The sequence below is a fragment of the Equus asinus genome, chromosome 15, assembly GCF_041296235.1.
Source record: "Equus asinus isolate D_3611 breed Donkey chromosome 15, EquAss-T2T_v2, whole genome shotgun sequence".
In the NCBI taxonomy this organism is placed as follows: Eukaryota; Metazoa; Chordata; class Mammalia; order Perissodactyla; family Equidae; genus Equus; species Equus asinus.
In genome coordinates, this window is record NC_091804.1 from 18,625,980 (window position 1) to 18,652,350 (window position 26,371).

The following is a 26,371-nucleotide window of genomic DNA, read 5'->3' on the forward strand; positions in this document are numbered from 1 at the left end:
GTTTCACGTTTAACTCCTTATCAGTCAACAACCCTTGAATATAAATTTGGAATTCTTGCGGGATTTATTCACCTCTTGGAGAGTCATAATGTAACACATGAGCTAATTATAAGCTCTGGAAAGTTCCGCTGTTAAGAAATCTGATTAGCACATCGTCTCCCAACTCATTATCACTGACACCCCTTAGGTAACAATTGATCTGCTGGAGAAGCCAGTATTCTGTAGAATAAACTTGGGGAAATGTTACTTTAACTTTCCTCCACCCAGCAGGTCAGATTGCTAAATATATGTGATAGCTAAAGACACATGGCTTTCCATGGTCGGGGGAGGGAAGCTAGCTAACTCAAGAATTTAGCTCTTGCTTCTGTAGCAAGGCCAGTCTCACTTACTTTAGAGATGTATTCTTCTTTCTTTAAAGTCATTAGCATAAAAACAAGAAAAAGTTTTTATAATTTGCACATGTATATTTGAATTTTGAGGCAACTTTTGTGCTGACCTATGAGGTCAGCTTCACGGCCTCAGGGGTAGTTTACAGTGGGTGTGTCTCGGAGCTGGGGTGTGACTATAACTTGGCTGCGCCCAGCTAGGACACATCAAGGATGCTGTCAGTTGTCCCCCACTGTGGTGCTGGCTTCTGCGGGGCTTTTCTGGCTCACCCTGCTGATCGCTCTGTGGGCAGGAAGAAGACGAGTTCATTGTGGAGGGACTGCTGAACATCTCCTGGGGCCTGCGCCGGCCCATTCGTCTGCAGATGCAGGATGACAACGAGCGCATTCGCCCCCCTCCATCCTCTTCCTCCTGGCACTCCGGCTGTAACTTGGGGGCTCAGGGGTGAGTGAGAAGAGATGGGACTTGGGGTGAAGCGGGGGTGTCTGGGGGTTCTGTGTGTTCTCAGGCAGGTAAATGCCGCCTTCCAGCAAGCCTTGACCCTGGCTCCCATCCCAGCACCTCCACTGCCCACCTACTCTGGGCTTGGGATGGGGAGAAGGGGGCAGATGTTGGTGTGACTGGACCTCCATGCCTGTCACCACAATCACTGAGGGAGAGTCAGAGGGAGGAGGGGAGGTGCTGAGTCAGAGAGGGGAAGCACCAGGGCGTGGGTGAGCAGCACGTCCTTTGTCGTGGAGAATTTCCAGGTCTCTGAGGGATACTGCTAGTGGCCGGGCTCAGCCTGCACATTCCTGACAGATGTCCGCTGCCCAGCATCCTCCCCACAGGGACCACTCCTCATAGAATGACCCTCCTCCAGAGACATGTAGGGCTCAGACCTTCTGACCAAAGTTCTCCACGTTTTGGGGGGACCTGGAAGAAGCAAAGGAATGTCAGGCCCTGTGGAGCAGCCAAGCGCGGTCAGCTAGGGGTCTGCTCTTTCAGGTCACGCCTGGAGCTGGGTGGTGGCGTGATGGTCAGTAGGCTGGGAGGTCCCATCCTCCATGTCCCCAGCAAAGGCCTATGAAGACCGAGCCTGTTCCTCCCCTCCCTCCACTGCCAAATGAGTAGTCGAATGCCTCTAGAAAGGCACGCCCTCTTTACTGCCTTTCTGGACTTCGCTTTTGAGGATCAAGTGACCAGTCTTGTTCCATCCTGAAACTTGCTGATGTTGACAGCCCTTGGGCCAGAGCATGGGTGGAGGGTGCCAACCTCTCAGCCAAAACCACAGTGATGTTTTTTCTGTTTTAGACAAGAACTAGCCCTCTCTGTTGGCCACACTGAACGTTTTGTTAAACTCCACGGCCAAATCTATCTTTTTCTAAAGTTGAGAGAACCCTACAATGTGGCCAAACCCTGGAGCTGATCTGGTTTCTTTCCAGGGGAATTTAAGGAGCAGAGTCTTTGCCCATCCCGTCGGATGCCGGGATGGCCAGTCAAGGTTCTTTGGTTTTGTCTAACTTTGCTGGTTTCACACTCTGTTCTGCTTTCAGCACTTCCACTGTATTTGATTTCCAGTGGGCTGAACCCTTTGCACACCCCACCCCGACCCCAGACTGTGTTACAATCTGTTCCTTAAGTGAGATGATTTTTAAAATTCCATTTGACCGTGTGGCCTTTGGCTGGGTTTACTAAGGGGTCCTTCATTCTGCATGCTTTTTTTTTTCCCTTCCCTGTGGCATCAAGCTGGTCTTGGTTGGTTCTTGAAGCCTGCAAATGCTTTCAGAGAGTTTTCAGGAATGATAAATGTTACCCCAGATGCCTGCTACAACGAAGTGAATTCCTGGACCACTGTGTTAAGAAGGATGCTGAGACCAATTTCTGCTTCAGCAAGAGAGAAAGCTTTGGACCAGGGAGTGGGCAGTGGCCACTGTGGGCACCGTGTGTTCACCATTCCCGAGAGGCCCTGAGCAGTTCTGCTCTGGGGCTCAGAAGTCCACAAGTCATACTACAACAGGAAGTTCTTTCAGATTTTCGATTTTAATTGTCATTCCCTGAAACTATCATTCCTGGACCATTAGTCCTATCTCTACTGGGTCCCAGGAGCCCACACTCTTCTCACTATGGGATGGTCCTAATTGGTTAAATATGGTTCTCCTTTCTGGCCAAATCCTCTGTTAATTTGTGGTGGGATTCTCTGAGCTACTCCCTTTGTCTTTTTTGGCTTTGAGGTGTTATTTGCCAGTGATCACGGCTACACCAGGGCTCAGCTCAGGCTGCTTGCTTGTGGCCTTTTCTCCAGCTTGGCTGAGCACTCCGTCCCTGCCACCCTGACAACACTGTCGCCAGTGCCACTTCCAAAGCTGCCCTGAGCCCCGTAGCAGCCAACCTATTACTTTCCATTCCTTTTAGATGCCAGAAGCAATTTCTGAGTTATTCCCCCAACAGAAGTGGATCTGAGTTGGTATCTTGTCCTGAGAAATAAATGGCCATTATTAGGGTTTTCCAGATAAGCTCTAGAACCCACACGTGCTTAGAAACAGCGCAGGCAACACACAGGTTTTGTTCTTTGGCGTTCTCCATCCTGGCCTCCGTGAATCGGGTGCTTGTGTTGCTGCAGAAGCTGGAAAGGAGCATCTTCTCTTTGTAAAACGCCCCCTCCCCACCCAGTGCTCAGCCCAGGGCTGGGCTACCTTCATGGGACACTTGGCACAGCCTGCCCAGATCCTTCATCTCCTCGTGGGTGCTGGTCCCCAGCCTAGCACAGGCCAAGTGCCTCCCCTGCAGAAGTGGGGGAGGGGGAGGTGACAGAATCTCCCGTTCAGAGGCTGAACCAGTCTTCCTTTTGTTCTCTGCCCTCTGTCCAGCCCCACCCTGAAGCCCCTCAACATGCCCGACATTCAGATCTCAGAGGTGGACGCCCCGCAGGAGAGTGACCAGGCGACAAGCCCCACAGGTACCTGCGTGGTGGGAGGAGCCTCCTCCAGGTTGGGACCAACTGTGTGAAGACTGATGTGGTAGATGATGTACACTGTTACTTACTTTTTGAATAAATAAAATTCACACGGTTCAAGGTTAAGTATTAAAAAGAATTAAGTCTCCCATCTCATCCACCTACCATCGAGTTTCTCTCCCTGGAAGCAACCTGAAGGCGTCCTTCCTAAGATAGTCTTTGCAAACGTACACCAACAGACCTTTCTGGGTGTCATTTCTTTTTTTTTTCTGCTTTTTCTCCCCAAATACCCCCAGTACATAGTTGTACATTTTAGTTGTGGGTCTTTCTAGTTGTGGCATGTGGGACGCCGCGTCAGCGTGGCCTAATGAGTGGTGCCGTGTCTGTGCCCAGGATCCGAACCAGCGAAACCTTGGGCCACCGCAGCGGAGCATGCGGACTTAACCGCTTGGCTACGGGGTCAGCCCCATGGGTGTCATTTCTTTTCTCCCTCTTTTTATATAAGTAGTAGCATTTTGCATATCCCTGTTTCTATTAGTTTGTCTTGAGGATTGTTCCATACAAATTTATAAGGACCTTCCACATTCTTTACAGCTCTGCAGTGTTCTATGGTATGGAAACGTGATAATTTAATCACTCCCTCTTGGTAGATATTTAAGTCATTTCCAGTCTTTTGCTGTGACAAACAAGGTTGCCATCAGTGCCCTTGCACACGTGTCATTCCACACATTTGTCAGTGTCTGTAGGGTTCTCTCAAGTGGAATTTTTGGGTCTGAGGCTATGTACATTTGTAATTTTGATAGATATTGCCAGTTTGCAGTATCTTGCAAGTCCTTCTATCATGCTTATCCTGTGCCAGGCACTATTCTAAGCCCTTTATGTGAATTAACCCATTTAAACCTTCCCAACAATCCTGTGAGGTGGATGCTATTATTAGGGCCATTTTATAGAAGAGGAAACTGAGGCACAGAGAGGTGAGTGACATATGGCAGTGGCAGAGCTGGCGTTGGAAACTGGGAGTCTGGCTCTGACGTCTGTGCTTTGAACTCATCACTGTATTACTTCTCAGTAAATTATGCATTGTTTTCCCCTCAAAGGGAAACACAGTTTTTACAAAATATATTTTTGGGAGGTGGTGGGTGCTGTAGCATTTGGCCGTGTGTGTGCGGACTGCCACATCCTGGGCCCAGGCAGACAGAACTCACCCCCCTTCCCTCTCAGACTCCAGGGGCCTGAAGCCCGTGCAGGAAGACACCCCACAGCTGATGCGCACACGCAGTGATGTTGGGGTGCGTCGCCGTGGCAACATGAGGACCTCCAGCGATCAGCGGCGAATCAGACGCCACCGCTTCTCCATCAATGGCCATTTCTACAACCACAAGGTAGAGGGGACAAGGTAGCAGGAAGCAGGGGCAGCTCCAAGGTGGGCAAGGACCCTTCTGGGGGAGCTGCCACCTCAGGGCTACAGACACCTGGGAAGCCAAGTATTTGCCATTCAGTCTTTGGCTCCTGGGTAGGCTGCAGGTTCTGCTGGCTCCAGGAGGGGTGAGGGACCCCAGATCAGGAACCCCCTTAGGTAGTGGGTGAGATGACCCCACAAACAGTCCCCATCAGCAACTCTCCCCCACCCTGGCAAATCCATGTGTTACCCTCTTCCTGCACCGTGTGCTTCCTGGCAGCTGTGTGGTCTGACTTTTCTATGAGCTCAGGGCTGCCCCAAAGCAGAGCAACAGGGCTCAGACTGGGGGGCATTGGTATACCACCCACCCCACCCCAAGCCAGCTGACCCTCCCTCCCTCCTGCTGCTCGGTTCCAATCTGGCACCTGAAGCAAGTGCATCGTGGGAGAGTGCTCAGACCTTCGCATGTTGAAGCCACCGTGGAGGGGTCTTTGTGCATGGTGTGTTTGGAGAGAAGGCCTCCCTCTTCTGGTCCTGTCCCCTCCCTAACCCTGTCGCTTGCTGAGCTCAGACCCCTCCAACGCCAGAGTTACCCAAAGCCCAGGGCTCTTTGTTGTCATCAGAGCCCGATGCTTGCCAGGTGTCAGGGGGCTCTCAGGGAGCTTGAGTGCCATTGTCCCTGTGCTCTTTACCCCAGGTAACAGGGGCAGGACACCTGGGTTGTAGTGCCTCGTCCTGGTCCCCACTCTCACCCTGATCTGGACCCCTCTCTTCACAGACATCAGTGTTCACGCCGGCCTATGGCTCGGTCACCAACGTCCGCATCAACAGCACCATGACCACTCCACAGGTCCTGAAGCTGCTGCTCAACAAATTTAAGGCAAGTTCGCTCCTCTGGCTGGTCTCCGATGGGTGGCACGTGTGCCTCGGGGGCCGTGGAGAGTGCATGGGGAGGGGGACACTGGGCAGAGGGCTTGGATTCTTAAACCCCTCGGCATCAGCATCCCCTGGGAGCTTGTTAGAAAAGCAAGGTCTCAGGCCCCAGCTCTGAATCAGACCCACCGAATCAGGAGCTGGGAGGTGAGGCCAGGGAACCTGTGCACTAAGGCCTGCAGGGGATCCTGGTGCCACTGAGTCCTGAGAGCCACAGCCCTCAGGTGCTTTGTGGGCCCTAGAAGGACCCCAGGCCTGATGGCTGGTTTGGGGCTCTGTGCACAGATTGACTTCCAGAACACTGTCGGGGAACCTACTTTGAAAAAAGAACCTTCAACAGATGTGCGAATTATAGTGCATGAGTGTTTTTGAAGTCCTGTTACTCTGTATGTTTTCCACACTCCGCTCTTAAGTCTTTTGGACACTGGGTATTCTTATTTTTAATGGAAGGCAGTGTCTCCTAGTGGCCTGAGGGCACAGGCTCTGGGTTTGAATCCTTGTCCATCACCTGCTGGTTGGATGAGTTGGGCAAATTACTTAAGCTCCCTGTGCTTCTGCTTCCTCATCCGTAACCTGAGGGTGACGGGACCCCGTTATGGGTTGTTGCGAGTATTAGATGAATTAAAACATGAAGAGTGTGAAGAACTGCGCCTGCTGGGTTGCAATAACCGTTAGCTCTTATTATCTATAATTATTGATAAAGTTACCTGCTCCCCCAGCTCCTCATCGCTTCTGAGTTCTGAGAACTTTAGCTTGGCAGTGTTGAAGAAGGGGGAGTGGCTCAGAGTTAGGATGTGTAAATACATGATCCTATTCAGCAAGTATCTTTTGCTCCTGATTCAGATCGAGAATTCGGCAGAGGAGTTTGCTTTGTACGTGGTCCATACCAGCGGTGGTAAGTCTGAAGAACACAGTGTACTTTAAAACTTTTAATTAACTCAAAATAGCAAGTTAAAAAAACACCAAACAACCTCTGCCTCATTCGCTTGTTGTTTGGGTTTTGGAAACTTGCAAGTGTTGTTTGCCTCCAAGGCTGGTGGGCTCGCTGGATGGGTTCACTGGGGAATGCCGTACGTGGTCGGCAAACAAACACTAAAACCGAACTGCCTGTTAAAAAAGGAACTAGATTTTCTCGAGAGACAAATAACATCAAGTCCTCCAATGCAGCCTCTTCCAAGGATTTGAGGCGTGGTGGTATTGTTGGGGAGAGGGGGGAAGGGAGAGGGAGTGGTGGCTTTGAACAACACCTCTTGAATTATTCATTACAAATCAGTCTCCTGACTGTATGGCCGCATCTCCTAAGGTGCCTGGGCCATTTGAGCCCCTGAGTTGACCACTGCTTATGGTGAGAAAGGCCTCAGGCCAAACTCAGGGCTGCTCCTGGCTGTGTGTGGTTCCAGAGAAACAGAAGCTGAAGAACACTGATTACCCACTGATCGCCCGGATCCTTCAAGGCCCATGTGAGCAGGTGTCCAAAGTGTTCCTCATGGAGAAGGACCAGGTGGAGGAAGTCACCTATGACGTGAGTCCCTTACGATCGGATGGTCTGTCCTCAGGAGGGTGGGGATTTGTTTGGGTTACCTGCACCTGGGGTATAGTTGGACTTTTTGGCCAAAGACCACAGCCCATTTGGCTGCCATTCCTCAGTACAAGGTTTTCTTGAGGCAGTAATGGCCACAGGCCAGGAGAATGAACACAGAGGCTTGAGTTAGGGGTGTGCCCTGTGGGAGTTGGTGGAGGAGTGTTCGGGCACAAAAGGATTTCCATAGAAGAAGCAGACGTCTCGAGCCTTTCTAGGCTACTGTAAGAGGGCTGAGAAGTTCCTGCAAACTGTCTCAGCAACTTCAAGACGTTAGCAGTGATTGGACGTGATCTTATGTATTAGTTAGCTTTTGCTACAGGAACAAACATCCCCAAGTCTTAGCGGCTTGCAACAGCAAACGCTGACGTTTCTGTTTGGGATTCTGCAGGCTGGTAGGAGGGGCTCGGCTCTAGGCTGTGAGTTGAGTTCAGGTCTACGGTGCATGTCTCAGTTAGAGACCCGGTCTGGAGGGCCAGTGGCTACCCAGGGTATGCTTCTCATGGCACATGGCTGGAGTGCCAGAAACCAGGCCAAACCATGTAAGCTCATTTGAAGCCTCCCTTCGGATTTGGTGTATGTCATGTCTACACACATTCCATTGGCCAAAGCAAGTCACACAGCCAAGCCCAACATGGATAGGGTGGAGAAATATACTTCTCCCATGGAGAAGGTGATGGAGTAGGGTGGGGACTCTGGTGTGGGAGGAGGAGCGATTGTTTAACTTCAGCTCACCTGGGAGCCCCCACCCCCACCCCAACAGCCTCTCAGGAGCAAGTTCACATTATGCCTGTTTGACACTTGAAACACAAATCATCATTCTGAGTCATGGCTACTCCTTACATTCTCTTAGGGGAGAACAGAGAGGTTTATTAAATATCGTGGGTTTAGAGCTTTCTCTGCATCATGGAATCAAGAGAAAGTACTTTTCTGTGATTGACATCACCTTGTCATGAATTGGATACATGAGGTGAAAAATGAGAAGTTATGAGCTATGTGTCATGTAAATGAAGTGATCTTCATCGCAGATTCTATACCAGCCTTGAGAAGAATGAGGCTTAGCTCCTGTCTTTAAGGAAATCTTGGATTAGTGCAGAAATAGATTTCCCAAGGCCTTGTGCCTGACGTGAGAGAGACGCCAAAAGGAATTGGAGTAATGCTGGGAGGGGGCCAGCACCCACACTTACCTCTTCCTCCCCAGGTGGCCCAGTATATAAAGTTCGAGATGCCTGTCCTTAAAAGCTTCATCCAGAAGCTCCAAGAGGAGGAAGATCGGGAAGTAAAGAAGCTGATGCGCAAGTAAGCGTGGCCCCGGGCTGGCTGGCCGGGCTTCTCTGGGGCCTCAGAGAGGGGCTCTCTCTTCAGGTGCCTTGCAGGGACTGTGCTGAGCCGCCGCCGGGGCCTGGGTCTTACGGACCTTCTTCAAGGGGCTGACAAATCTGCATCTCAGATGGGAACACAAAACTTCAGTGTGTTGGTCTCTTCCTCTCGTGTCAGCTTTTCATTTTGATGGGGGGGGGCATAAAAACATCCCGGTGATTTCAGGAATGTTGTCCTAGCAGTGGAAGGTAGTTAGAGCCACCTGCCTCTGAAATCCTTCCTCACACCCTGCCTCCCTTTTTAACATTTCTCTTTTGGAAGTTACATTTGAGTTGAAAAGTCTGGTAAAGCTTCTCTCTGGGGAAGATGTTATGATTTCTTTGCCATATTTAGTCATAAAATTGTCTGCATTTCGTGGGTATGACAGAACAATTGATTAATTTTTGCCAGTAGAGAATAAAACCAACACTATGTTGTTCCAGACTTTAATAGTAGCTTTTTCTGTGCAGTGCAAAGCCCTGAACATAGGGAATGTCCCCGTTAGCACTGCAGAGTGGTGCCCACTCTAGTGGCTGCATTGCCATACTCAGAGAAGGATGGGAAAACTGCACTCAGCCACAAGCCTTGGACCCCACGCTTGGTGGTTGCTATGGGCTCTTCTGCAAAATGCTGCTGCTAATATTAGGTTGAGCCATATGAAGTTGCCATGTTTGTAGGCCACCCTAGAATGATCAAATAATGGCAATTTCTTGTGGTCCAGCCTAGGTGATTACATGCTACTGTGCCTATAAAGTACTATGCATAGTGCCTTGGGCATAGTAAGCACTCAATTAATGGAACCCTTATTATGGTGGTGGTTGTTCTTTCACCTTCTTATCCTTCTTTTGCCAGACTCTGTAACTGTAGTACAGTCATGTACCACGCAAGGATGTTTCGGTCAATGACAGACCGCATATATGACGGTGGTCCCATAAGATTAGTACCATAGAGCCTAGGTGTGTAGTAGGCTGTGCCATCTAGGTTTGTGTAAGTACACTCCACGATGTTTGCACAATGATGGAATCGCCTAATGGTGCATTTCTCAGAACGTTTCGCCGTCGTTAAGTGACATACGACTGTAAAAGAATCCACTTTGGAGGTAACCTCTTCAGTCTCTCTCATCCTGTTGTGGAAATGAACACAAGCAACAAAGTGGCTAAAGGGTGGGCCAATCCTAGAAGGAAAGGGACAGGACGGTCAGCCCATACAGCTACAGAGTGGCAGAGGGGGATCGAGAGGAGGTGTGTGTTGTTCTCTCCTCTCCATCGCAGCTGTTTCTGTCCCCAGGTACACCGTGCTCCGGCTAATGATTCGGCAGAGGCTGGAGGAGATAGCTGAGACCCCAGCAACAATCTGAGCCACAAGAAGGAGGGGATCCAGACACCACAGGGGCCACCGTTGACATGAGAAGATCCACAGTAAGGTGGGCGCCTTCCTTCCACGGAAACGTTTAAATATAAACCTCTCCAGCTCCCCACAAGCCGCCGTTTGCTGCCTGGAGCGAGATGGAGAAGCCAGCAGACAACTCCCCAACCTTGGATCCTTGCACTCCTTTCTTTCCCTCACAAGGACTTTTGATTTTTGTTTATAAGGAGGACCCAAAAATGTGTGTTTGTGCGCACATGCACACATGGTACATATCTACGTGCCTACCTGGTATTTTGGTAGTCAAATTCCAAGCAACCAGCACAAGTGCCATGAGGCTGGCAGATGTGCTGCTTGTGGGCAGGAAAATCAAGGGGGTCACTGGTCTGAAGGGTTTAAGCTGAAGAAAAGATTTCTCCCCTCAAGTGCCAGGGAGCAGCCACACGTGTCTCCCCACATTTAGAAGGGGAAAGGGGCGCAGCAAGCTCACCTTTCAGAGTATGTATGTGTTAGTAGAGATTCTCCCTGTATGCCTAGAAGAATCAGGATTGTAAGATCCTTGGAAGTTAACAAAATAACAGCCCCATGGCCTTGGGGCAGGTCCCAGGAAAGAGAGAGAAACCAGCAGTGGGGTAGATGCAATAAACCCACAGGTTTTTACACTGGAAACTTTGATTGTTTTAAGTAACAAAGACATACATGATGAGCTGTGTGGATGCCTGTAGAGAACGGATTCTGCTTCCATCCTCGCCTCCGTGGCCACCTCTAGGACACAGAGGGGAGCCTGATGTTTCTCTCAGCACGCCAAGCTGCAGATCCCAACTCTTTGGGACCTTCTTGAGTTGAAGGAAAGGTCTCGTGAAACAGGTCTCGCTGGTTTGCACATGGTGGTGACTGGCTAGCATGGCCAGGGCCTGGCCTTGTTCTGGGTGGGTGGGGGTGGCCAGGAAGTTTCCCTCCTTGAGAAAATGTAGAAGCTCCTTGCAGAAATGACAGGTGCCCGGGAGCCCGGCCCACTTTCACCTCAACAAGGGGTCTGCCTGGTCTTGGAGCTGAGGCTGTGTGTTTGAAGTCAAGGCTTTATTCTCTCCAACCTCTGGATTCTTGCAAGTTGCCCTCATGTTACACGTTTAGATGGACTCCAAAAATGAGGACTTGTCCTGTTACTGACTGAGTGTGGGCTTCAGGGAAGTTCTTTGGGCTCCCCTGTGAAGGTGCCTAGGGAGGACGGGGCTTCTCTCTCAGCCTGAGCAGCCACCTGGGTGATCTTTAGAGCAGACCCCAACAGGAGGAAAGGGCAGGGACGGTCTGTCCCTGGTGGCCCCCATCAGGGAGATGGCAGGTAGCTCAGCAGCTGCAACAGTTTGAAGAGGAACAGAGATGCTTGGAGCAATGTGTGGAGATCAAGCAAGACCAGGAGCTCCTAACAGCAGGTGTCTAAGTCTTGTTGGGATGAGAGCTCTCCATCTCTTCTCCAGTTTCTCTCCAAGAAAAGTTTGGAGAGCAGGGCAGTTGAGGAAATGAGAGGAAATCGGTGCCTGCAAAAAAAGTAGACCTTTGTAGCAGAGCCGGTCCTGCCCCAGGCACCCTCCTGCCCCCCTCCCCGCCCCTGTGGCCTCCATGGCCTCTTTAGATGGCTCCCAGCTGTGGTCTCATTGTTGACTTTCAAAAAGATGGCACGCTGCCACCTGGCATTTTGCCGGGGCTTTCTTAAGCAAGCCTCCCTCCTTTGTGGGGACAACACCACCGGCCCCGTGGGACATGGACTGGAAATCCGGAAGGCCTTAGTCTCAATCAGACACCTCAGTGGGCTTCTGCAAAACGCACAGAAAAAATCCGGGGGCGGGGTCAGAGGCGTCCTTTGTTACAGATGGAAAGAGCAGTTTCGTGAATGCATGCATACTTCCTGAGTTTTGCATTTGAAAAAATGACTTGCGAAACTTCTCTTCCAGTTACTTTTATTTTTGAATGTTCAAAGCCTTTGTTGGCCCCAATAATTCTCCTTGGGGAGTTAGGGAGAACAGTTTTCACAAGGCAAATTACTAACCACTACCTTTTATTGGACAGCTATTTCTGGTTTATAAAAGTTCTCTTTAATTTGCACTAGCACTACGATAGTGTTAAACATGGAAATGTTGCAGAATGTCAGGTCTGCCAGATCACTCTCTGAGAAAGTGACCCTACGGTAGACTTGGCTTTTTAAAGACGGGGGTCGGGATGGAAGGGAGGGGAAATCGTATCTGACACCATACATTCCGTTTAATGCAAGCCGCACTCTTCCATTTAGGCCTACCCTGTTTAGAGATCATTTCTCACGTCCTAATAACCCGACCAGGAATTTTGGAAAGGTTCTTTGAAATAGCAGCAGCTGAAACAGAGACATTTCGCCGCCATGTGGAGCCGGATTTTCTCACTGGTATCACATGGCCTGGCAGCTTTGAACTCCTCGCCTGATTTGTATGGGTTTATGTAATTGCGTGCAATGAACCTGAAATTGTGTGAAGAACAAAAGGCCAGCTTGTAGGGTATTTTTCCTAACTTGTGAAAAGCAGTACAAGTACATCTGGCTTGCTTTTTCCAGGGCTTATGTTACAAGGTGATCAAATGAAGGAAAAACCTGAGTCCATCTGGTTGGGAAGGGGGTCTGTTCCCCCATTGATGGTGGAATTAAGCACAAGGTCACATTCTCTGTGACCAGGTTAGTGGGAAGGTGATGAGTTAAGGGGCGGGGGGTTGGGGGGGCGGGGGGTGGTGCCTTGGGGAGGGACTGAGAAGCCCAGGCGCCAGGCTTGCCTGGACGTGTTGGTGAGGAATGTGCACATTGGTCTCCAGGCTGGACCGACTTTAACTGGGAGTTGAGGTGGAGGCAGGAGGAGCTCAGGTTAGCCACCCATCCACGGGGAAAATGATGAGACTTGAAGTCAGGGTTTTGGTCTGAAACTTCAAGGAGAAATAGTCTCACCCTTCCCTCCTCCCAACCGGAAAGAAAACAATACTCTCTCCTAGACATCTCCAGATAAAGACATTTTATCATCAGTGTAGATAAGACTTTGACATATAATGACCACAAAAGAAAAAAACCTGTTCTCTGATGCAAAAACGTCTTGGCAAGAATTCTTTTCTGCAGAGTTGAGTGATTATTTCAGAGTTAGGAGGGTGGCATGGGCCGCAGAAGGGCAAGAAGCTCTCAAGAAAAGAGAAGCTCCTTTAAAAAAAAATGTATTTCAAAGCTCTGTAACACTGAAAACACGGTGTCATAGATGCATCTCCGAGAAAGACTTCTATATCAATGAGGGAATTTATTTCACTGTCTCATGGCGACCAAGTCATGATGTGGGGGCTGAGGTAGGAGACAGAGATCTCCCTGAGCATCCTGAGGCAGCGGTGCATTTTTGAGCATCTACAAATGGTTTTACCCAATCTTGCCTGAAGTGGACGAGACGAGAAATGATCTCCTAGAGAGGTAGAAATAAAAGCAAATATGGCATCCTTTCTTTCAGACGCAATTGAAAGGTCTTCCCCCGTCACAGGAGGTTACAGCGCCCCCTGTGTTTTAACCAAGCACAAGACGTGGACAAGCTGCGAAGGGAAAGCCTGAGTTTACTCTTAGAGTCTTCCCTGGAGGTTGCAGACCTGTCTCCCAGGTTGATGGTTTCTGGTGTGTAATTGCTAGTGTTTCTTAAGGGTTTCCCCACTTGTTTTAACTTTGTGAAGTATTCTTTTCTTAATTACACTTGCCTTTCAGCAATGGTACATGACCTGGTTCAATGTTTGGTTCTGAACTTATAAACTGATGTGTTTAGGAATCTTAACATAATTTGACAAGGCCTCAGTAGGGAGCTGTGAATTTCTGTAACATTTTGATATGTTTTAATGCACCGAACTTAGATCCTGTCAAAATAAAGCACTTTTCAAAGAGAAGTCCCCCGTGGACGGGTCTGTGTGTTTGCCCTGGGTGGGGAGCTCTGCTCTGGGAGGGCTGGGAATAGGAATGTGAAGGCACAGGCAGGAGATAAGTTGATTTTCTACCCCCGGGGTTTATGGTTTAAACGCGCTCAGACTTGGCTGTAATGTTCCACAGAGGAAGTGAAATGAGAACGTCCCAGTATGAGTCTCAAGTTCAGGCCCTGGTGGAGACACGAGTTCTGGTGGAAAGAGCTGGGAACCGCCACTCAGTGAGGCTGGAGTTTTTTCCTGACTCGACCCCTGGCTTGTTAGGATCCTGGGACTGACTCGCTGAAACTTTCTCTAGGACTTGGTTTCCTCCTCTGTAAAATGGCCAAGCCACCCTGCAGGGGAGTGTGGGGACCTGGGCTGGTCTCTGTTGGAGGCAGCCCCACAGGGGTCGCCCAGCCTAAGACCTTCAGACTAGGGCTCAAGTTCCACCCTGTGATGTGGGGGAAAGTGACGGTTAATTTTATGTGTCAACTTGGCTAGGCCACAGTATCCAGATATTTGGTCAAACACTAGTCTAGATGTTGGTGTGGAGGTATTTTTAAGAAGAGATGAACATTTAAATCAGTAGACTTTGAGTAAAGCAGATTATCCTCCATAATGTAGGTGGGCTTCATCCAATCAGTTGAAGGCCTTAACAGAAAAAGACTGACTCCTAAGAGAGAGGGAATTCTGCCTTCAGGCTGCCTTTGAACTTGAACTGAAACATAGACTCTTCCACGGGTCTCCAGATTGCCAGCCTACCTCACAGATTTTGGACTTGTTAGCCCCCACAATTGCATGAGCCCATTCCTTAAATCTCTCTCACGCCTACATACCTTACTGGTTCTGTTTCTCTGTGACTAACACAGAGGGGTTATGTGATCGGTGTGTAACATTTGGATATGTGATCGACAGTTGTTCCTAGGAAACCTGGCCCTGGAGCGTAAATAGTGACCAACATAATTTGGCCTCTAGGAAAAGGTTAACAACCAAAACAAGATTGTTAACGTCTCCAAGCAATGTTTACATATATTTAAAGAGAGAGAGAGAAAAGCTTGGAAAAATCACTGTTCCCTTGAAGTGTTGTTTTGATTTCCTATATTTAGAGTTTTCACTCCAAGTAGGAGCTTTTTTTTTTTTTTTGAGGAAGATTAGCCCTGAGCTAACTACTGCCAAGCCTTCTCTTTTTGCTGAGGAAGACTGGCTCTGAGCTAACATCCGTGCCCATCTTCCTCTACTTTATATATGGGACGCCTACCACAGCATGGCTTTTGCCAAGCAATGCCATGTCTGCACCTGGGATCCGAACCAGCGTACCCCAGGCCGCCGAGAAGTGGAATGTGCGAGCTTAACCGCTGCACCACCGGGCCAGCCTCCAAGCAGGAGCTTTTAAGTTGCTGCATTAACTGGGTGAAGGATTTTGTACTGTACATCACGTGGATGGAAGCCACATAATCATAAGATAAATGGTCTGGTTGGGACCCCACCAGACCCCCAATCAGACAGTAAGCCTTACAGAACTCAGAGTGCCTATAATTACCATCAAATTCCAACAGCCTTCTGCCAAAGGAGCTGGCAGTTTCTGGCTTGCTTTATAGAAACAGATTTTATGAAATAATTTTGTGTTGTCTATTTTAGGTAATGAAGTTACTGCTGAATGGAGTTTGCTCTGAGGGCAAAACTTTACTGTGAAGTTTTGAATATATTTGAATAGGTTTTGCTGGAATGCTTCGATGCAGGCAAACTTACTGAAAAACTGAACTTGGGTAAAATTGACATTGCTATTTTCATTTAAAACCATGCAAAATAAAAATGATTACTTATGATTTAAGTATATAAGTCATATAAGTATGTCTGTTAAACTTATATAAGTAAGAAGTATATACTTTATAAGTACATACATCTATTTCACTTTAGAAGTTTTAAAAGTATGGGCCCTTTGGTGGGGCTGGTTTGTAAGTCCTGGTTTACTCAGTTTCACTTCAGCTCTGCTATTCTGGTGTAATTATCAATAGCTGCCCTTATTTCTCTCTCTGTGTCTTTTTTTTTTTTTGAGGAAGATTAGCCCTGAGCTAACGTCTGCTGCCAGTTCTTCTCTTTTTGCTGAGGAAGATTGGCCCTGAGCTGACATCTGTGCCCATCTTCCTCTATTTTATATGTGGGACGCCTGCCACAGCATGGCTTGATAAGCAGTGGGTAGGTCTGTGCCCGGGATCTGAACTGGCAAAAACCGGGCTGCCAAAGTGGAGCGTGCATACTTAACTGCTGCGCCACTGGACCAGCCCCTCAAAATGCCCCACTGTGGATGATAAATATGGTCACTTTACACATTGCCCAAAAAGCAGCTTATCACCACTTTAATATGTGAGGTTTCTAAGACGAAACCATAAGTCGGAATTTAAATGTTACATTTAAATTTTAGGATAGAACTGAAATCTAAACACACATTTTGGTGGAAGACCAACTATAATATGGATGTTTTATATGTCGATGTTTTGATAACACTGATTTAAATGTTCTTGCGTTAGAGCAAGATCCATTTTTCTGAGTGGGATTTTTAAATTGGACACATTAGCATTAACTAGTGACTTTGAATGTCACGCTGCCCACACATGCAGAACCATCTCAAGATCACCAGCACCCAGATGTGTGTCTTGCAGCATCCTCCACGGAGAGGAACCTGGGCTCCTGGGAGGGGTAGCTTGTGCCAAAGACTGGGGCAGAAGGAACAAGACAACATGGGTGTGTCTTGCTAATGGAGAGTAATTATGTCTCAGAGATGTCTGGGGTGTAATTTCGGGCACAAACTGCCGATGAGAACTCCCACACCTAGCGAATATTGAATGGGGCCATAAAAAGCCTTGACTCCAAAATGATCCCAAGAGAAGATTCTAAAGATAAGGACATATTCACAGAAATGTATTGTTCAGCTTAAATTGTTAAAGTTCCTTAGCCAAATTTTGGCTATAAGACAAGTTGTCACAAAAATGATTTTAAGTAGTTTGACCAAAACCTCTTGAGTTATCTAAGCAAAAAGTGAACTAGAGTATCTATGACCCATTAAAGAAACCAAGAAGTAAAAGTTGAGTTTAAAATGGTCATGATAATCGAGAGAGAAATGAATTTTACAAGGTTGCTAAAACAATGTGAATATATGCACATTTATTTTATTTCTATGTATCAGTCATAAAAGATTGAAAGTAAAATTTAAAAATGGAAGTGTATGCCTCATTTATGGATTGGAAAGACAGCAGGTCTCCCCAAATGAATCTAAGTAATCCCAATAAAAAGCCAAGGAGCACTTTTTCTACCTTCCTGCCTTCCTTCTGTGATAATGCTCCGGGTAAAATAAAACCATAAATAGGAATATTATTCAGCCATTAAAAGTGTCATTATACAGTTATGTAGAAACATGGGTAATATTATCACACAAGTGAATAAAATAGACTGTTCAGTATGACTTCAGGCTTTTAGATGAAAATTTCCTGTTCAGTACATCCAAAAATATTGAGGCTCTAAAAAGCACATATACACATAAAACACAAAAAAACAAAAACAAGAGTCAGAAGATTAATGCCAGCTAGGCCCTCATCTCCCTGCTGGGGGTCAGTTTCTCCAAGCACAAGACTTCAAAAGCTCTGTTATTGTAATAGGAGGCCCATCATGCAACTGAAATGCAGCCCTATGTGCCCAAACCGTATGTGTGTTTCACGCACTGTACATGCACGCATGTAACATATGCACACGCACACCCATCCCAGTGGGATGATCACACCCAAAGTTCTCAGACCTTTGAGGACACCAGCCACTCTGGCTTCTTGAATGTGCGGGAGCCCGAAGGATGGAGCCTCCGTGTGAGGAACTGTGGATTCCCTGTGTTTAGGCTCAGCCACCCTGGACACCAAACCCACTTTCTAATTGTCCTCTTGATGCTCCTTTTAGGAACTGGACAAGCAAAAGCTTTCAAAGGAGAAAAAACTCCCTATTGTAAATTCTGGCAGCCTGAGGTTAGCCAGAATATGCTGTCAGACTGTTCTACTTTCAGTTTCTTACATTCTGAAGTTCTCTTTATTAAGAATTGGGTTCTAGAAGCAATGCCTGATTGGCTAACCAAGGCCTTGTGCAGCGGATTCTGGATAAGTGGGTGCTCCATCCCACCCTGGCACGGGGGACACTCCCTAGTCCTTTATCCTCCCTCCTGCACCTGGAGGTCTGCACCAGGAGCTCAGGAACTGCTCTGACTTACACCCCCACAGAGCAGGGGCTCGCTTCCTCCAAGGGCTTAAGAAAAGATGTCTGGATAGCGGCAGTGAAGATTACTTCTGGACTGACTCAGATAATTATCAAATCTAATTAAAAAATAATTAACTCAGGTACCTACCAGGACCCTACAAAGAGATGCACACTAAACCAACAATAAACAACCCTCTAAAATAACCCAAATGATGCTAAGATGCCCTTATAATCCCCCCACCCTCAAAAACCTCAAGGATCCTTATAAACCCCATGCCCGTGGTTTTGAACTTCAGGGGGCATCAGAATCACCTGGGAGACTTGGTAAACCCGAATGCTGGGCTCCAGCCCCAGAGTTCCTGATTGGGCAGCTGGTGTCACGTGGGGCCGATAATTTGCATCTCTGGCAAGTTCTCCCGTGATGCTGATGCTGCTGGTCTGAGTAAGTAGCCCTATTCTAAAGGAGTATAAAGTGATGGTTTTCAACTCGCTGTACATTGCAATCACCTGGGGAGTTTTACAAACACTGATGCCTGTATACCATACCAAGAGATTCTGATTTAATTCTTCTAAAGTGTGGCTCTGGCAGCAGGATTTTTAGCATTGTCCCTCCCCTCCTCATCACCCCCTTCTGTTCCTGTGTGCACCGAATTTGAGAACCACTTCACCAAACAATCCGAAAAGATCCTAAATGAATCCAAACAACCCTAAACAATGAAACATGACCCCATGTAAAACATTTAAACATGATAAACAATTAAAATAACAGTTAAAGTGATCCTAAATAACTCTAGGTTTCCTAAATGCTATTAATCAACCCTAGATGATCCTAAATGAATTTCAAATATCCTATACAACAATAAAAGATCCTAAGTGTCCAGAAAAGATCCTAAATGATCCTTATTGGCTCCTAAAACCCTTATAGGACCCTAAACCTTGAATGAACCTATTCTGTACCTAAAGAACTCACATGATATTTAGCGACCCTAATGACCTTGAACCTTTAAAAGAGTGCTAAGTCCTTATCCAGCCTACCTAGACCCCAGTGGTCTCACCCCACCTGCTCCTGGGACCCCCTTGCCTCCACCCTCCTCAGCAGTCACTGTGCTTCACACTCTGGCCTACTGTCCTTCAAACATGCTAGACTTCTCCGGCTTCTGGTCTTTGTACTTGATGCTCTTTCTGGAACACTCTTCCCCCAGCTCCTCACATTGGCTCTTTTTCGATTCAGGTCTCAGCACAACTCTTGCTTCCTAGTGAGGCCTTCCCTGCGCGTCTTACCTCAAGCAGTGGCCCTCCTGCTGTTACCCTCCGCTTCCATCTTCTTCAAAGCACTTTTCACTGACTATATTGTTGACTTATTTATCTCCTCCACTAGGACCCAAACTCCATGAGGGTAACCCCAACACCTAGAGTAGGACCTGACCCTTGATAGGCACCTTGCTAATATTTGTGGAATGAGCGAATGAATATCCAGACATACCCTAAAATCAAAGACCTCAAAATGTCAAGAATGATAATGCTAATAACAACCTCAAGGTCTTGACCCAAATTCCTTAACAATCGTAATCCCCATAATCCCAGCTAAAATGAATTTAGAGATCCCCAACTATCTAATGGGTCACAAGTCGCTCCAAATGCTCCTAAGCCCGCTGAGATCCTAAACTACCCGAAATGGCCTAAGACGTCAAACAGTGTTAAAGACACTGAAGAGGCATAAATTACTCAAAATGACTTTAAGCCCTAAACGATCTTCAATGGCTTTAAATGATGCCAAATAATATAAATCATCCTTAAAAAGCTCTAAATGACCCCAAAAGGACTTAAGTCTCTAAAGGCCTTCAGTATTTTTGAACCCTAAATGATTCTAACTCTAAATGCAGAAAACATCCTGAAGGAAAAGAAATAAGCCTAGTTCTAAGGACTCTAAAGAACCCAATGATTTCAGTGGCGCAATGGCTAAGGTGTCTAACAACCCTAATGACTGGAAATGATCCCAAATGACCCTAAACCATCTTAGAACAGAGGGGTTCTTGGGGGGTGAGGAATCTTGTTAAGATGCTGATTCAGATTCAGCAGCCTGGGGTGGGGCTTGAGACCCCGCCTTACCATCAAATTCCCAGTTTGATAGTAACTGCTACTGGTGTTGCTGGTCCACAGACCACACTTTGAATAGCAAGGCTAGAAGCTACAGAAACTTGAATGACCCAAAAGGATCCTAAGAAAACTAAGACTACACTACATTCTAAAATGTCCTCAAAGATCCTAAACAAAATTCAACCCTAAACACCCTACGGTTTCTTAAATGATGCTTAAAACCCTAAGGCCAAAATAATCCCACATGACCCTGAACTAAGTCAAACAACTCTGTATGACCCTAAGGATCACAATAGACTCTGAAAGATCTGAAACCTTACACCTCCCTAAAGTACTTTAAAAATTCAAATTTACTCTAAATGACTCTAAACCCCGACAGTCCAAAAGACCCAAAAGATCCTAAACATACCTAAAATCTGAGATTCCCTAAACAATTCTTATTGATCCAAAATTGTCCTAAGCCCAAATTGACCTTAAATAATTTCAACAGAGCCTAGATCTGATGACCCTGACTTTCCCAGGTTCAGTGACACTAATGCTAACAGCTCCAATGACTTGGCATTAATGACTCAGCAATAAGCAGACACCTTGCTGATGGCCTGTCCTGACCCCAATTACCCCACATGCCAACAACTCAACATCTACACCCCAAAGAACAGAGCTCGATTATACACCTTGACTTTAATCCTGACCCGGGGACGCTACTCACGCTGAACCAGAAGACCCTGAGTTCCAACAGACAATGGATTGATGCCTTCACCCTCAGAATCCTAACAACATGAGAACAGTGACAGAGATTACCCTGAGGCTTCCCTGGACCTAAATGTGACTTTGGCTCTGAATCACAGAGCCCTGAACGCTAATAACCTTGACCTTAAACCCAAACACTGAAAAGCAGTATTAAGATAGCCCAAGCATGGCACCGACTCTGATTCTCCTGATATGGGGCACCATAAGTCCTCATACAACACTCCTCACACTAAGCCCCATGTGCACACTGTCGATGCAAATAATCCATAATCAATCTATAAATCAAAGCTGGGGTGAGTTCATGATGAGCCTGGTCTGAGGACTAGAGCCTGGGGGCTTCCTGCCCCAAGGAAGGAAGGGCACCAAAGAAGTGGGGAGTACAGAGTGGTTATACACCACCTGGGAACAAAGAGTATACATCACATAGGACAGGAACGTCTCTTTTACAACAGTCACGAGGTACTTTGATAGCACAGCAGGTCAGTGGTCACAAGGTGAGCACAGCAGGGCGGTAATTAACCCTTAGCTTCTAGGAAGAGATACTTACCTTAAGGAAATGCCGCGATGGGGGAAGCCACATCCCTATCTTTAAGGGCATCATTCTCATCTTGGGGAAATTGTACATGCTAAAAGCAGTTGTACAATGCATGCTCAACAGGCTACTTCAGGCCTTTCTGGAAAAACAAGGTCAGGCCGAATGGCTTCCTTATATACTCCAATATGTCCTATTGTTTGTCATTTATTTATCACACCAACACAGGAGGATGTAGTTACAAAATACGATGAAGTAACAACTTTTAGAAGTTCATTCTACTTTGGACCTGGGGCCCCAAAATCCACCTGAGAATTGTGCACCACGTTTTTCTCAATGTAATTACTGAAATTCATCCCGAATTACGACAAACATAATGTAGACGTTAGCCTTTATAAGACTAAATGTAAGCTGCCCTTATAGTCATGAAGTTGCTTTTCAGGCCCGTGTGACATTCAGCACGTCGAGGGAAGAAAAATGCCAGCAGCTGCCACTTAAAGGACCAGCCAGCCACAGGAATCCACACAGGACATTACTGCAAATGAATCTTGCCGAGTGGTCACGACTTAACCTGCTTTATTCCCCCTAAGGAAGATGCTTCAAAAAAAACATCCCCCCGAAAACTCAAGATCCATGGTACTGTCTTTCTTGGGGGACATATTGAAAGATAATAATTTGGTTCCAATGAACCACATAAAGGAGCTTCAAGTCCTGATGATGAAGATCTGTCTCACAGTGCGTAATAATTTCTTTATCGGAATTTGTAGAGAAAGTAAGTTAAAGGCTACAGATCTAGCACAAAATCAATTCCACTAACTGAAAGTAGATGCCAAGACATGATGTTGAGTGAAAACAGCTAGTTGGTAAAAGATACAGACAAGATGGTCCTTACTTATGCATCTCACACAAGCACAGAAATACTTCGTACATAAACGTATAGAAATAGATCGGAAGGATATCTACTCGTTAAAGGTTACTTCGAGACGAGGATAGAGGGGTGATGGTGATGGCTTTACCTGTGATGGATTAACTTTTTTCAAAATATAGTTTCTCTTTTCTTCGATGATGTTTGTGAACATAGTTTAGAGAGTCCATCAAAAACAGCTCTCTTGGGGCTGGCCCGGTGGCGCAGCGGTTAAGTGCGAACATTCCGCTTTGGCGGCCCAGGGTTTGCTGGTTTGGATCCCGGGTGTGGACATGGCACTAATTGGCAAGCCACGCTGTGGTAGGCGTCCCACATATAAAGTAGAGGAAGATGGGCACGACGTTAGCTCAGGGCCAGTCTTCCTCAGCAAAAAGAGGAGGATTGGCAGCGGATGTTAGCTCAGGGCTGATCTTCCTCAAAAAAAAAAAAAAAAACCCAAACAAACACAAAAACAAAAAACGGCTCTCTCCTGCTCCTTCCCGGCCTCGCTCCCATCCTCTCCACAACTCTCAACTCTTCCAGCTGATTCCTTGCTGTTTACCACTTATCTTTAATGCACTGATGTCTCTCCTTCTGATTTGCTAATCTGGGGTCTTATCTTTCTGTACCTCCTTCCCCACCTTCTTGTGCAAATCCTAATTTTTGGTTAGATCCATGTCCAGCCTTTACATTATATGACTATAGAAAAGCTCAGCTGTGTACTACACTATAATTATTTTTCCTTTTTTAGCACAAGAACAACTGTTTCCCTTGAAGTTAAAAATTGTCTTTTTTTGTTTTGCTCAGTTTTCTATGTATTTTTAATGAATTCAGCCTCACACTAGTTTCAAATTCTCTAAACCTCTCATATGCTCAGTTTCCCACGGCATTCTGTCAGTTTCATTTTCTTGGAGGCTTGTCCAGAAATCAGTTACCTTCCAGGCCTGGTGCTTGGTTGTCAGGAGGGGTCTTTCTTCACTCTCTCCTCGGCTCTCTTTGTCTCTCCATCTCCGTCTCTTTCTTCCTACAAGCCCCGTCTCCCTCTTTTGGGTTTACTCCCTGCAGGACCGCAAATTCTGACTTCTCAGGCAATCGGTGCCCTGTAGGAATGCAAGCCCCTGGGATTCAGGAACTTCAGATTTTTCCAGAAAACCTAGAAATCCAGATTACATGAGTCTCCTGATGTTTGACATACACACTATGCCAGAGAGAAAAAGACTCTAACCCGAGTGGGTGTATAGGCTGCCACGTTGCTATCTCTATTCTAGTTACTTTGATTTAACTACAGTCACATTGGCCTCCCCAGGCCATGCGTAGAGTCCAAGATTAATAAGACCTGATAGAAGAAAATCCCTGTATTTCCCACAAAGGAGAAAAGTGAGTTGAGAGGAGCTGCTGGACTTGCAAGACTTGCTCAGGGTTTCCTTAGTTACAAGGGTTTGGGTTAGAACTTGACATTCAGGGCAGACATAGGCTGTGGAACTTGGGGCTCAGCCCCTCCCTTTATCCTTATAACCCTGGGATAAAGTTACGACTCATTCCATTGCCTCCAACTTCGCACCTGCATCTCCACCATTCCAGCTGCGGTGGGTGAGGTGTGTGCCCCAGTCTAATAGGGCCCAACCCCTCCCCCTCAGCTAGGCACCATGGATACCCCAGGACCCTGGAAGGTGGGCAGGCAGCAGAGTGTCCTTTTCTTCTGAGGTCCCAGCAGGGGAGTGCCTCTTTCCCAAGGTCATCTAGGCATCTGTCTGCACGGTTAGCCCAGAGGCCCATCTGGTCATTTGCACACCAGTGACTCTTTCTGGCCTGCCTAGACATCCCGGCATCTTCAAACCAATGAAAGCACATCCTGGCTTGAGTCAGCTTTCCCAGCTGTGCCCCAGGCTGCCTGCCCCTCTTGACCTGTCCAGATCTAATGTTCTGCCTCCTGTCCCATTCAGAGCTTCCTTTAGGGCCCGATGTGAAAGGGACCAGCAGGGCCTTTTGGCTCAGGTTCAGGTTCATGAAGAGCCTTAAATGTGTGCTGGTCAGTTATCACCAGATGAGATACAGTAGTCTTAGTTTGGGCTCCTCCAGGAGCCGACTCTGAGACCCAGAATTGAAGGCTAGTAGTTAGTTGGGAGGTGATGCCAAGAAGCACTGGAAGTGGATGGGGAAGTATGATAGGGAAGGGAAGGAAGCCAATATAGGGTGTGTTATCAATTAAGTTACCACTATTGGCAACTGGAGCTCAGTCCCACTGGGTAGAGCCAAGGTAGGGCACACTTCGGAGTTCTCCCACCGAGCGGTGAGGGAGCTGGGGTATTTGCACACCAGCTTCCATCGGGCATTGGTCAGGGGCTGCCCTTGGGGGCTGGAGGAGGCATTAATTCCCAGGCACATCTGGCTTGCAGGGTACACAGGCAGCAGGGGCACAGGTGCCAGCTATTAGAGGTCAGGCGTATGTGCGTAGGAATGGCGAGTGATACGGACAATGTCTGCCACATGAAGTTGTATTTGCATGTGTTAACAGTGGCAATTTGTCAGATGTAAATATTTAAGCTATTTCACATGTATGGAAACTTGTTTCTGCATTTCTTCATCTTGCAATTTCCTGGATGCCCTAAAAAGAAAAGCCTCTCTCCTCCACCCCACGGGACACTCTGGGAACTTATTTAGGGCCAATCCACCCTAATTTGCCCCTCTCAAGAGCCTTAACTTAATTACATCTGTGAAGATCCTTTTTCCATATAGATAACACTTACAGGTTCCAGGGATTCAGATTTGATATCTTTGGGGGGCATTTCCCAGCCTACCACACTATGGAGAACCTGAACTAGTTTGGAAAAAGTGAGGTTAGACAAAAAGGATGCCTGCAGTCAACCGGATGCTTAGTAGACAAGAAAATGCATAATATTGGAAGCTGGAACATTGCCCAGCCATGAAAAACAAAGGTAAGTGGAGCTGGCCAAGGCGGGGCTAACCCCAGACTCCTACTCCTGGCACCCCACTTCTTGGTGGTCATTCTCTTCTCCTAAGCCATCTCAAGGCCACCGTGTATTTATGGGTAATCCCCAAAGCCGTTAGTAAAGTAGGGAAGCTTCAATTCTTTCCCCCTGTCATTCATTTAACACTGGAAGCAACTGAGATCCCAGACAAAGAGACAAGAAAGAGGGCATCTTCATCTCTGGGAAGACGGTGTGTGCCAGGGGAGGAGCCAGTTGGCGATTCAGAAGGCGAGCCCTCCTCTGTGTAAGCCTCAGAGACATCCTGAAGCTGCCCCTCTATTTTCCTGCTCCCCACCCAAGCGATTCGCTCCAACTTGTCTCACTTTGGGTAACTCGTCTCCATTCTCAGATGACAGCGGATGGCCCCATCTCACATACTCAACCTGGCTTTTCTTTCTCTGAGGGGTCCAGACCATGGGGTGTTTGGGGGCAGTTTCGAGATGGTCTCCTTCATTCTCCTCAGAGCACACAGTTGTCAACACAAAGGTATCTGCCAGACAGAAATAATGAGTGAAGGCATTTTGGGGACACACTGTTGAGCTTTCAGCCACCAGCCCCCCTTACAGAAACCCTTTGCCCTGCAGACTGTCAGCTTAATTTAGGCACCATGTAGGCCAACCAGGCATCTGCTCCCTGGGACACTAAGCTTCCTTAGGCTGTGGTCACAGGATGGCCTGGGGACTCTTAGGAGGGGGCAGTTACGGAGCTCAGGCCAGTGGTTGGGCAGTGCCTTGGATGCTGATGGCATTTGGTCTGGTCTCTTTTTTTCCGAATCTCCTTTCAGCTGTGTTCCTGGGGCTTGTTTTGGGGTAGACATTGGTGCCCACTTGCTGATCACCCCAGGCCTTGGGGCCCTCCAAGTGAGCCTGGCTCTTCCTGACTCTTCCAGGTCCTACCCATTCCCCACTGCGTTCTCCACCTGTGGTCACAATGCCCTTCCTGGACAACTTGGACCCAGCTGCCCCCGCTGCT

The 26,371-nt window shown here is 47.4% G+C and overlaps 1 protein-coding gene across 1 annotated transcript in view; it reads left to right on the forward strand.

Moving 5' to 3' along the window:
- RASSF2 (Ras association domain family member 2) overlaps positions 1 to 13,878 on the forward strand; it is a 42,720-nt gene extending 28,842 nt beyond the window's left edge. The window contains exons 4-11 of the mRNA XM_014867085.3: positions 680 to 831; positions 3,237 to 3,325; positions 4,544 to 4,704; positions 5,500 to 5,601; positions 6,498 to 6,549; positions 7,055 to 7,176; positions 8,435 to 8,532; positions 9,880 to 13,878. Of these exons, the coding sequence (XP_014722571.1) occupies positions 680 to 831; positions 3,237 to 3,325; positions 4,544 to 4,704; positions 5,500 to 5,601; positions 6,498 to 6,549; positions 7,055 to 7,176; positions 8,435 to 8,532; positions 9,880 to 9,949 (846 nt within the window). The 3' untranslated portion in view covers positions 9,950 to 13,878. The remainder of the gene's footprint in view (positions 1 to 679; positions 832 to 3,236; positions 3,326 to 4,543; positions 4,705 to 5,499; positions 5,602 to 6,497; positions 6,550 to 7,054; positions 7,177 to 8,434; positions 8,533 to 9,879) is intronic.
- Positions 13,879 to 26,371: the final 12,493 nt, after the last annotated feature.